We start from the raw sequence: 12,700 nt of genomic DNA on the forward strand, positions 1-12,700 counted from the left end.
CTTTGCTCCGCGACATAAGAGTATTGAACTCAGTTTGTGGTTATGATATATAACGTTATTGAGATGTGTTTACAAGAAAGGCAATTGTGACATATTTGGCATGGTAATATAAGAGTGATCGCGACATGTTGTAGTGGAGGTTATGATAATGAAGTTGTTAGTTGAATGTTGAAATCATGTTACAGTATTGGTAACTCGGCGAGATAAGTCAATGTATAATCAAATACGGATGTTTAATTATGTGTTACGGAGAAGGCAAGGATTGCCTGTATCTAAGGAAATGCCATGTCACATTTATAAGAGGTAAGGATTTGAGTGAAATGATACATATACGTGAAACTGAGCACACCGCGGGAATGACCTAAACTAAGGTATGAGTGATATACATTGAAGTAGAATTGAGATTTTGATGGAATTATATGACAATAGTAGATGCTGTATTTCAAGTACAAGAATATTATGATTTATTTATAACGGTGTTCATGGCCAAATGCAAATATGATATTCATAATTGCGGTAATATATTTCCGAGCATAAACGCGTAGTATTTATATTCTAACTGCCCAAATGAATTGAGTAACTTGCGAAGAAGAGAAATATTATGGAATATGAAGAAGGGAGAGCCCATAGAGCCTGAAATAGATGTGTATGTGAATCAAAAATTATGTGGAAAGCTAGATAGATAACTTATTTATTCTGACACAGAGTTTATTTGAATTTACATTCTTTATGAGAATAATGGATAGGGAAATGGTAGGCTAGGAGCTAGATTTAACAGGCATTAGGGAAATATGCCTTAGCCCGTAAGTCGTTACCGAAGCACATCTAAGAAGAAAGCAAATTAAATGAGTTCAGATTTATGTTCAAATTTATGTTCAGATTTATGATCAGATTTATATTTATATTCATATTCAAACTCAGATCTATTTGTTTATTTTACGTTTCATTCTGCTAAACCATACATTTTATTCAAATCTAATTAGCCTGATTTTGATGATAATGAGCAATCTAAACATCATAACGATATATGCGTCAACTTAATGACTTGTTTTCAGTAAAGAATGTGGATGTCCAGTGATTAATTGTAAATAGTAATATCCATTTTTTACTTCATTTCGGAATTGTTGTAAATAGCTTAACATTGCATTTTTTCTTTTCTACGAGCCACCGGTGACTCTGAATTATTATTTGTACATAGTAGCAAAGCAAATACTACCCTAAATCGTATTACTTTTTCCTAGGGCAATCTTTTATTCAAATAAATATTATTATTATGTTTTCTAGAATTTTTGTGTTATGAATTCTTTCCCTTTTACGTAGTTGATAAGCTAGTTGGTAAGCTAAGAACGTAATTGACTGCGTTGATGCCTGATTGGAATTTATCATGGACTTACATCGTTGGTACTTTAGTCAGGTGAATTAATTATTTGGTATTACATCCTCAGTGGACCGGCATTCTCTTCGAACTCACGTTAAGCATGACCTAGTGTAAAATCTTCAGATTTTGCTTGAGAAATGGATACCCTGAGAAGAAATTGAGCCGCTGGGAAATTATCTGCTTGCCCTTTTCGAACATGGGGGCACAATGCTCTTCAGCATTTCTCTATCCACCACTCCCTTCCTCGAATATTTTTTCTACTTTTACTCCACTCTTCTCTGTACTTTCTTTCCTTATATACATTCACCCCTTTCTGGGCATTCCCTGATGTTTTTCTCTTATGACTTTCTCTGTAAATACATTGGAAGTCTGTCCTCTTCCATTCTCATCATGTGTCCATACCATTTCCCCTTACTGGCCTCTATCTTGCCTTCCAGCTCAGGGAATCCAATTCACTCCCGGATTTCTATGTTTCTGATTTTAGCCCTTCATGCCCTCCCTATTACTTCTCTGTGAAATTTCATCTTGGCATCTTGCATTCTGCTTTCATCATGTTTTTTTGTTGTCCATGTCCCTGAAGGATATGTCAAAATTGGTGTGTAATACATTGGATGCACAATTTTCTTGCATTCTTTTGGGGCGTCCCAGTTACAGACTATACTTCTCACGCATTGGCAAAACCCATTGGCTTGTTCAATTCTCTTTCTAATTTCTAAATTTATTTTCCCATCTTCTGCAGTTATTCTCGCTAAATACTGAAGCTTTCCACAACTCCTAATGGTCTTCAATTTCCTTCAATATTCCCCCTTCCTTCTCTATTTCTTGTCACCACTACTATTGTACACTTTTCCACGCTTGTTTTCATTCCATATTCCTCTATCTCCTGATTCCATACAGTATCTTGTTCTTGTACTTCCATTTCATCTTCTCCCCATATTACTGTGTCATCTGCAAAAAGCAAGGCCTTTGCCTCCTTGCTTCCCCTTTCTTGTTGTATACTTTTGTAGATTTCATCCATGGTTGTAATGAAGAGGAGAGGGGATAATAATACACATACTTGTTTAAGTCCTGTTTCTACTTTGAACCAGTTTGTTTGTCCTATCATAGTCTTCATACTACTTACTTTCCATTTATGGCTTTTATAACTGGTTCTTTCTCCCCTGTGAACCATGTGACCCTGCCGCGGTGGGGAGGCTTGCGTGTCCCAATGATGCAGGTAGACGAGCCGCAGGTGCCACCATATCGGATGGGTATCTGTTGAGAGACCAGACTAAGGAATGGTTCATCGAAACGGGGGTAGTAGCCTTTCGGAAGTTGAAAGGGCGGCAGTTTAGATGATTGACTGATATGGCCGTATAATAATACTCAACATGGCTTAGCTGTGTTGATACTGCTACACGGCTGAAAGCAACGGGAAACTACAGCCGTAACTAACTCCTGAGGATATGCAGCTCTCTCTGTATGAATGATGTACTGATGATGGCTTCCTCTCGGGTAAAATATTCCGGAGGTAAACTAGTCCCCCATTCGGATCTCCGGGTGGGGACTACACGAGAGGGGGCGATCATCAGGAAGGTGGATACTGACATTCTGCGAGTCGGAGCGTGGAATGTTAGAAGTTTGAATCGTTGTGGTAGATTAGAGAAGTACGTTGGCAGAAAGAGCACGACTTTTAGTCAGGCGACTACCGAATTATCAACACAAAATCAAACAGGGGAAATGCAGGAGCTGGTTTAAAATGAATAAGAAAATATGGCAGCGGGTAAGCTACTACGACCAGCATAGTGAAAGAATTATTGTCGTCAAGATAGACACCAAATCAATGCCCACCACAATAGTGCAGGTTTATATGCGTACTAGCTCAGCGGATGATGAGGAAGTCGAAAGAATATATGAAGAGATAGAAGATTTAATACAATATGTAAAAGGTAACGATAATCTAATTGTGATGGGAGACTGGAATGCAGTGGTAGGCCAAGGAAGAGGAGGTAATACAGTAGAAAAATTCGGATTGGGACAAAGGAACGAAAGAGGAAGTCGGCTGGTTGAATTCTGCACTTATCATAATTTAGTCCTTGCCAATACTTGGTTCAAACACCACGAACGACGGCTGTATACGTGGACGAGACCTGGAGACACTGGAAGGTATCAAATAGACTTAATTATGATTAGGCAGAGATTCAGAAACCAGGTGTTGGATTGCAAAACATTCCCAGGAGCAGACGTGAACTCTGACCACAACTTGTTGGTCATGAAATGCCATCTGAAGCTGAAGAAATTGAAGAAAGGAAAGAATGCAAAAAGATGGGATTTAGACAAGTAGAAAAAAAGAGTGTGAGGGATTGTTTCAAGGAACATGTTGCACAAGGACTAAATTAAGAGTCTGAAGGAAACACAATAAAGAAGCTTGGATAGTCATGAAAAATGAAGTCAGTAGGGCTGCTGAAGAAATGTTAGGAAGGAAGAAAAGATCAACTAAGAATCAGTAGATAACTCAGGAGATACTAGACCTGATTGATGAACGAAGAAAATACAAGAATGCTGGAAATGAAGAGGGCAGGAAAGAATACAGGCGATTAAAGAATGGAGTGGATAGAAAGTGCAAGGTAGCTAAGGAAAAATGGCTGAAGGAAAAGTGCAAGGATGTCGAAGGTTGTATGGTTCTAGGGAAGGTAGATGCTGCATACAGGAAAATCAAGGAAACCTTTGGAGAAAGGAAATCTAGGTGTGTGAATATTAAGAGCTCAGGTGGAAAGCCACTTCTAAGGAAAGAAGACAAAGCAGAAAGATGGCAGGAACATATCCAAGAGTTATATCAAGGTAAACAAGTAGATAATTTGGTTCTGGAACAAGAAGAGGCTGTTGATGCTGATGAAATGGGAGATCCAATTTTGAGGTTAGAGTTTGACAGAGCTGTTAGCGATCTAAACATGAACAAGGCACCTGGAATTGTTCCCTCTGAATTACTGACTGACTTAGGAGAAACCAGCATGACAAGGTTATTCCATTTAGTGTGTAAGATGTATGAGACAGGAGAAGTCCCATCCGAGTTTCGTCAGAATGTTGTTATACCTATTCCCAAGAAAGCCGGTGCTGACAGGTGTGAAAACTACCGCAGCATCAGTTTAGTATCTCATGCCTGCAAAATTTTAACACGTATTATTTACTGAAGAATAGAAAAGTTGAAGCTGAGTTGGGAGGAGATCAATTTGGCTTCAGAAGAAATGTAGGAACACGTGAAGCAATCCTGACTTTACGTCTGATCTCAGAGGATCAAATCAAGGAGGACAAGCCCACGTACATGTCATTTGTATATCTAGAAAAGGCCTTCGATAATGTTGATTGGACCAAGCTACTTAAGATTCTGAAGGTGATTGGGATCAGATACCGGGAACGAAGAATTATCTGCAATCTGTATAAAAATCAGTCTGCAGTAATAAGAATCGAGGGCTTTGAAAAAGAAGCAGCAATCCAGAAAGGAGTGTGCAAGGCTGCAGTTTGTCCCCTTCTTTTTCAGTGTTTACATAGAAGAGGCAGTAAAGGAAATCAAAGAGGAATTTTAAAAGGGAATCTCAATCCAAGGAGAGGAAATCAAAACCTTGAGATTTGCCGATGATATTGTTATTTTATCTGAGACTGCAGAAGATCTTGAGAAGCTGCTGAATGGTATGGACAAAGTCTGGGGTAAGGAGTACAAGATGAAAATAAATAAGTCCGAAAGAAAAGTAACGGAGTGCAGTCGAACGAAGGCAGGTGATGCAGGTGATATTAAATTAGGAAGGGAAGTCTAAAAGGAAGTAAATGAATATTCTTACTTGGGTAGTAAAATAACTAACGATGGCAGAAGTAATGAGGAAATAAAATGCAGATTAGCACAAGCAAGAAAGAGCCTTCTTAAGAAAAGTAAATTGCTCACTTCAAACATTGATATAGGAATTAGAAAGATGTTATTGAAGACTTTCGTGTGGAGCGTGGCATTGTATGGAAGTGAAACATGGACGATAACTAGCTCAGAAAGAAAGAGAATAAAAGCTTTTGAAATGTGGTGTTACAGAAGAATGCTGAAGATGAAATGGATAGATCGGATCACGAATGAAGAGATACCGAATCGAATTGGCGAGAGGAGATCGATTTGGCTAAATTTTACGAGAAGAAGAGAGAGAATGATAGGACATGTCTTAAGACACTCAGGACTTGTTCAGTTGGTTTTTGAAGGAAGTGTAGGTGGTATGAACGGTAGAAGTAGACCAAGGTATGAATATGACAGGCAGATTAGAGCAGATGTAGGATGCAATAGTTACGTAGAAATGAAAAGGTTAGCACAGGATAGGGTGGCATGGAGCACTGCATCAAACCAAGACTGATGACTCAAACACACAACTGGTTCTTCTCCTCTCCCTGACTTGTTTTTTATCAATGCATCCAAGACTACTTGCTGTGGTAAACTGACATATGCCTTCTGAAAATTGATGTATCTCATCACTGAATCCTGCCTAAACTCCCATCTGTTCTCCATCATATCCTTTAGGTTCAGCAGATTAAAAAAATGAAAAATTATATTTACACTAACTATGGAGTACGACATAATATGGAAGTAAAACATAGATAATAACCAGTGCTGAGAAAAACAGAGTTGAAGCCTTTGAAATGCTGTTTTATCAGAAGTTGTTGAAGATCAGATGGATAGAACATATCTCAAATAAAGAGATAGTGAATCAGCTTGATGAGAGGAGAATGTTTTGAGCGAATTTGATCCTGAGAAGGAAGATTTCGATAGAACAGATCTCAAAGCACTGTGAACTTGTGCAGTTAGTTTTGAAGCTAATTGGGAAGGATAAAAATGGTAGGAAGATTCCAAGATATGGACCAGGGTGTTCAGAGTGATATGCAAACAAAATAGTCGTTGAATTTTCAAGAAGTTTTGTGCTTTTGGTTCACAAGCGATGCACATTTTAACAAGAATGGTCTTCTTGTTGCGGTTTCAGTTCTGTATAAAACTGTATGTTATATAATAGTACGATATAAGGTGTCATGTAAAACTGGAGGTCTTTAGCTATGATCGTAGTATCAGGCATAGAAAACTTGAGGTCCTATAGATATGATCACAATATCAACCGTCATGTAAAATTTCAAGTGTTTTCAGTATGATCATAATATTGATGGTCATATAAAATTAGAAGCTTGTTGTTTTGTATGTTGACAAATAGCAATGACAGCAAGAAGATAATATACTTTTCTGGCTTATGTTTCAGTGTAAGGTCATTGGAAGTAATCAACAATCCCAGTACCTTCTGACTACTTCAGTTGCAGTGTGAAATGAACATGGAGGTAAAGATCAAAGAGGAACCAGCCTGGCTTGAAGGAACAACTGCATCACTTGTAAGTCTCATTCCAGATACCTGTACAGAGGTCATTAATTAGCCCTTAGTAGCTGAATAAGTTTGGCAGGGGCATAATTTACTATGTGCTTCCTCAATAATAACACCAGCAGTCACCATTTGCTGCATGAGCATCTATGCGTTGTATGACTGTTTTTTTTTTTTTTTTTTGCTTGTCTGGGAATACACCACAGCATGCTACAATAAGCTGCCAACCCTTAGGAACTACAAACCAAACTATTGATGCACACATATGGGTCAAACGTGACAGAAACCACATACATAGGGCAAGGAAAGGTGTTCTGGTGGTATAAGCCAACAGATAAGGGCCACCGAGTGGACAGTTGGCCTCTAGCATTTACTAGGGAGATGGCAGTGCATTCTATGTTTGATAGAGGAATGAAGTTGAATGAATGTTTCAGGCTTGAAGTTGAAGGAGCCTTGGTTAGGTCCACCTAGTGACAAATTTGTGATTAGCAGTGTCTCAAGTTTGAGGCTTCAGGGCATTTCAAGTGTTAAATACTATATGACTGACTGTTCTTAATTGATTACCTCTGTTGGTGTTTGAAATGGATTTCTGGAGGGTGTGATGTCATTTCCTTATTCTGCATTGTCTGTAATGGAATCTCTGTGGAATTGACATCATTTCCTATCATATCAGCCTACTGCAGTGCTAGTAGTTGCTGACGTAATTGAAAATTGTGGGTGCTAGATTGAATTAGGTTATGGTCAGTAGGCCACTTGCTCTCATGGAGAACATATTTTTTCCTCCAAAAGAAATTCCAGGTCAGACCTTTATCATTTAAACTTCTTTACAGTGACATGAATGTTGGGTGGGCACTTAGTAAAATTCTGCCTTGGAAGTTTACTTCGAGTAGAGTCAAAAGCAAACACCCTAATGAATGTGGAGATGCAGTGGAAAATTTTGGAGAAGATGCAAGATATTTTCATCATTTTTCCTTGCTCTGTCTGTTGCTGCTCTAATCACAGTCCATTGACATCTTCTGTGTGTGTGGCTTTCAGTTCAATGGCTCTTCACCTGATAGCTCAGGGGGTAAACTGATGACATGCTAATTTTATGTCTGCGAGTGTGATTCGGGTTCGGTCTAGCGGTATTTGAAGAAGCTGAATTACTCCAGCATATGTCTGTAGTTTTACTGGCATGAAAATGTATTCGTGCACATCACTCTGGCACTTCAGGGTCTTTGAAAACCTTGACAGTTTAAAGTGGGATGTTCAATGAATAACTGTGACCTGACAGTGATAAAATATATTGCAAGCACTGTGAAGTGCTAATTTATAGATGAGATATAGCCCAGTAGTTACTTAAAGCTAAAATTCTGCAATTAATGAATGCTATTCTCAGAATAAATATGTGATTTTTGAGTTCTGAGTTACAGGCACTACAGAAGAGAATGTTGTCTGAACATATCCAAGATGTGAGTGTACTGTTGTTCAAGATCTCTACCTTTGGTATTTCTTGTTATGTCAGATTTGAACTTGGCATATGAGTGCACTCCTGATCAAGAACTCTAGGTTTAATATTTCTTATAATGCTACTGCTTCAAACTTGTACAGATATGAGAATTATGTTAAAGAAATGTTTGCCAATAACAGAAACTGTTAGTGAGTATGTTAAGGTTGGGGTTGAATTAGTCTGTACGTTTTAATGTCAGTATCTAAATTAATTTGGTTTAGGGGTTGCACCTCTTCAATTTTTTTTCTTTTGATTATACTAGAGGATGGTTGGCCCATTGAACTTTTTTGAAACTAATATCTTCCAACACTACTCCACCAACATTGGAACCACAAGTTAAAAATTATTAATGCTATTGTAATTACTGTAGAAGAAGTTAAATAACAAATCTTTCATCAGTGTTTTTGAGACTGGATACTCCAGTCTGTTAAACAAAATGTCAATACTGGTGTGATTACTCTGGGTTACCCTCACATCCCCAGTGTGTTGGAACAATGTGTGTTAAGGAAAGAGCAGATTTGCCTATGGCGTCCAAGATATAATATAGCTCAAAATCTGAATGTACGTTCTCTCAAAATAATTATTTTGTTCAGACATTGAATCCATTAAGAAAAAGAGAATACTGTTTAGCTCATTTTGTTTCACGAATACAGGTCAGGCTCTATGTTACAGTATATAGAGAACCTTGTCTAAGGGCTTTACAATACATGATTCTGAGAATATTTTCTTTAATATGCCCCTTCTTAGTCGGCTCTGACAGTTTGACAACTTAAGGCACATTAAACAAGCTTTTCTCTCCTCTTTGTCATTATTTCCCTCTCCTTTTTTATGTATCCTTTTCATCCATTCCTTAGTTCAGTTACTGTTCTCTTCTATATTGAATGGGTTAATTTGGTTCTATATTGAATGGGTCAATTCAGTATATTCTAGAACTTTATACCTTAATTTACTTTTATTAATAGGTTAACTTATATTAGAACATAAGCTTTTGATCACAGTCCCTCCCCTTTAGTTCTGACAAGGTTTTATGAATCCAAGTGAGAAATTTAAAGGTCTCGTAGTACCAAGATCTTCTGAAACTGAAGATATACACTCCAACACTGCTGACTCTCCACTGACAGTGTCCTAATCCCCACAGTTCTTCACAGAACGCTACATAACATGATTGTAGTAGTAAAATATTTCATTTGTGGTTGCTTTGAGTTTGGGCTACATTACATCTTTTGCTGCTATATGACTGTGATAAGCCTTCTTCTTTCATGTCTATTTTTTTATTTTACACTTGGAAGCATTTAAATATTCTGTTTGAAACAGAGCTGTCCTAATGCTTTATGTAGCCCCTGTGAGCTCGGCAAAACCAGAGTAGAGAATGTGATTCCAATATTTTAAGGTATTTTAATTTGTCTGTTAACAAACTCTAATTGAGAACAAAAAAATGATTTAGAACAGTTGTGACACTTGTAATTGATTCAAACAACTGTTAAGATTTGATTGGTATGATTGTACATATGAAAACTGTTCATATAATTTAGTGTTTATGCCTGTGGCTGCTTCCTTCCAAATTCTGTGTCAGAAGGCAACAATTCCATCCCTGGTAGTATATCTTCTGGTATGGCTAAAAAATATTTCTCATTTTATATTTTGTTCTCAGTCTCATTCATTATCTCACATAAGGAGTGAGGAAGAATAGTAACATTCTCAGTGCAGCCTTTGGTTATAATAATCCTCTGCTTGCAGTAATCTTCCTTAAATATTAGTGAAATTTGGAAAGTAACTGTAATACTGGCATTTAATGTATTAACATGCTCATTTGTTTGTGACTATTTTTGTAGCTATGTGTTATGATCGTACCTAATATATCTTATTTTCCTCAGGAAAATACTGAATATGTATCAGAAGTGATAACTCTGAAAGCCGAAATTAAATCAGAGTTAACAGAGCCAAGGTCAACACAGGAAAAGTCTCTTGAGGTAATGTACATAATTTGATAAGCCCTCGTCAGGTAATAAAAATGGTTAGAAAATGGCTCAACAGATGTCAGTGTTTGACCCTTTATGTCAGTGCACGCTATTGTTGGTACTATGGAAAACAAATTTTTTTAAATGAGATTCTTTACTTACCTAATGTTCATTTTTCCGTCAAGTTGTTTCTCGATCTTGCGATATGAATTGTGCAGCAGTTAGGATTGCTCCAAACACCTCATTTGGGAGCTCTTATCATTCCTACTAATACTTTTGACTTTGTAAATATTTTCTAATGCAATGTAGCTCTAAGATACATATTACAGGGTATTTTACTAGTTGTTTCCTAATGAAACACCTTTGTAATCTTATTGATTATATTTGTTATGGATTTTCCATGGAACAGACAGATGTAAAAGAAGGTGTGGGCTGGAATGGTTCTGTCTGTGAAAGTCAACGATAAATTTAAAACTTTGTAATAATGATTATATTTCTTTTCAGAAAATTAAATGTTAACAAACAAAATTCTTCACTTGTGAAATAACGAAATTTTAGGTAATATAGCAATTTTTAAACCAAAAATAGAAAACCTAAGGATAGGTAATTTACAAGTTTTTTGAGCTTCAAGTTTCAAATTTACAAGATTACAATATCGCAAATGTTGCGTTTAGTTAGCTAAGGAGAGATATCTCCCAAGACACAATTTTCAAGAGCACATGCTCCAAAAGTTACAATTGGTGGCCTTCCAAATGTACCACTCAATATTATCCCATATTTGTTTTACTTGCAAGTAAATAATCAGAAATATTATTGTTAATATTATTATTATTATTATTATTATTATTCTTGCGTTTCGGCCTTCTGAGGACCATGTTACAATTTCAATTCTTCCTCCTTAGTTGTTCTTTCCTTTTCTTCCAGTATTCTTTCATCGTTTCACTGTGCTTCTTTTTCATGTCTTCAGTCCACTTTGTGCCTGTTTTCTTTTCCTTCCACGCTTGGAATCCTTCCATTTGTAAGACTTTCTTCCTAAAAATCTTTCTTTCCAATAATTCTTCTTCTCGTATGTTGTTCCTTTCCAGGTCTTTCTTGACTTCTTGAATCCAGACGGTAGTTGATTTCTTTTCCCAAAGGTACTTGAAGATTTGTTTAGTTTGTCTCTTGTCATCCATCCTGTATATGTGTCCAAGAAATAGCAATCCCCTTTTTCTTATTGTTTCTGATATGTTTTCTACGTCCTGGTAAATTTCTTTGTTGCTTCGTCATTTCCAAAGCTCTGCAATTCTTAGAGGACCTAATATTTTCCTTCTTCTAATATTTCTAATTTATCAAACTTGTAGTTCATTGAAAGAAGGTGTGGGCTGAAATGGTTTCTGGTTTCACTATTGTGTTGTAGTGCTTTATTTTAAGTTTTTTTGATAAGCACTTTTTGTTGTAAGTATTCTTGGTTATACCATACTCTCTTTCCATCTTTTGTATCCTCTCCTCTATAGCAGATTTTTCTAAACCATTTTCTTGAATTGTCTCACCCAAATATTTGAATTTCTTTACCCTTTCTATTTGACCAATATCCGTTACTAAAAACTTAGGGGCAATTTTTATATTCGTCAAAAATTTTGTTTTCTCGGCAGAGATTCTCAAGCCTGTCATGTTGGCTGTCTTTTCAAGGAGATTGACTTGCATTGCTGCATCTGTAAGGCTTTCTGAAAGTATGGCAAAGTCATCTGCAAATGCTAGGCAATTTACTGCAACACCTTTGTTCTTCCTCCCCAGCATGAGTAGCAATATTTTGGATTCTTTCAGTTTTTCATTCCAAATTCTTACAATTTTCTCCATGGCACAATTGAAAAGGAGTGGAGATAGACCATCGCTCTGCCTGACACCTGTATTTATTTTGAAAGGTTGAGATATTTCACCCATAAATTTTACTTTCGAGATAGTGTCTGTAAGTGTTTCACGAATTAGGTTTGCCAATTTAGTTTTAACTCCAAATTCACGGATTACTTTATCTAGGGTTTATTATTATTATTATTATTATTATTATTATTATTATTATTGGAATACACATTGCCTTTCCAGCACGCAATTCAATCATATCACTAGTCATTTGTTAAGTTGGAATACCCGGTGAGAGTCTTCATGTTTATCGTAAATTCACGAGGCAAGTTTCTATATCTTTCTTTTTCCTTTCTTTCCTTCTTTCTTTCTTTCTTTCCTTCTTTATTTCTTTCTCCAATAGGTTCATTACTAAACTGCTGACACCAGTGTGAAGTCTTATGGCTAAATTATGACCTAACAAATAATTAGAAGAGTACTAAGTCAGTCAGTGAAATCCATATGAATGCAAAGAGCACTAACTCCAAGATATACCACTCAGCCTCTTATATTCGAGCCATCTGGTCTGTCGAATCTGTCACAATATTACCCAGAAAGCTGTTACAGAACTTCAGAAAACCTCCTAAAATTACTCCTAAGGAGACTGTGCCCCCAAACTCTTACAGCCTAC

The 12,700-nt window shown here is 36.7% G+C and overlaps 1 protein-coding gene across 1 annotated transcript in view; it reads left to right on the forward strand.

Annotated features, from left to right (window-relative positions):
* The window catches only part of LOC137502380 (uncharacterized), a 66,055-nt gene that overhangs the window by 7,933 nt on the left and 45,422 nt on the right, over window positions 1–12,700 (forward strand). The window contains exons 2-3 of the mRNA XM_068229431.1: window positions 6,631–6,757; window positions 10,108–10,203. Of these exons, the coding sequence (XP_068085532.1) occupies window positions 6,695–6,757; window positions 10,108–10,203 (159 nt within the window). The 5' untranslated portion in view covers window positions 6,631–6,694. The remainder of the gene's footprint in view (window positions 1–6,630; window positions 6,758–10,107; window positions 10,204–12,700) is intronic.

This window comes from Anabrus simplex, chromosome 10 (assembly GCF_040414725.1).
Source record: "Anabrus simplex isolate iqAnaSimp1 chromosome 10, ASM4041472v1, whole genome shotgun sequence".
In the NCBI taxonomy this organism is placed as follows: Eukaryota; Metazoa; Arthropoda; class Insecta; order Orthoptera; family Tettigoniidae; genus Anabrus; species Anabrus simplex.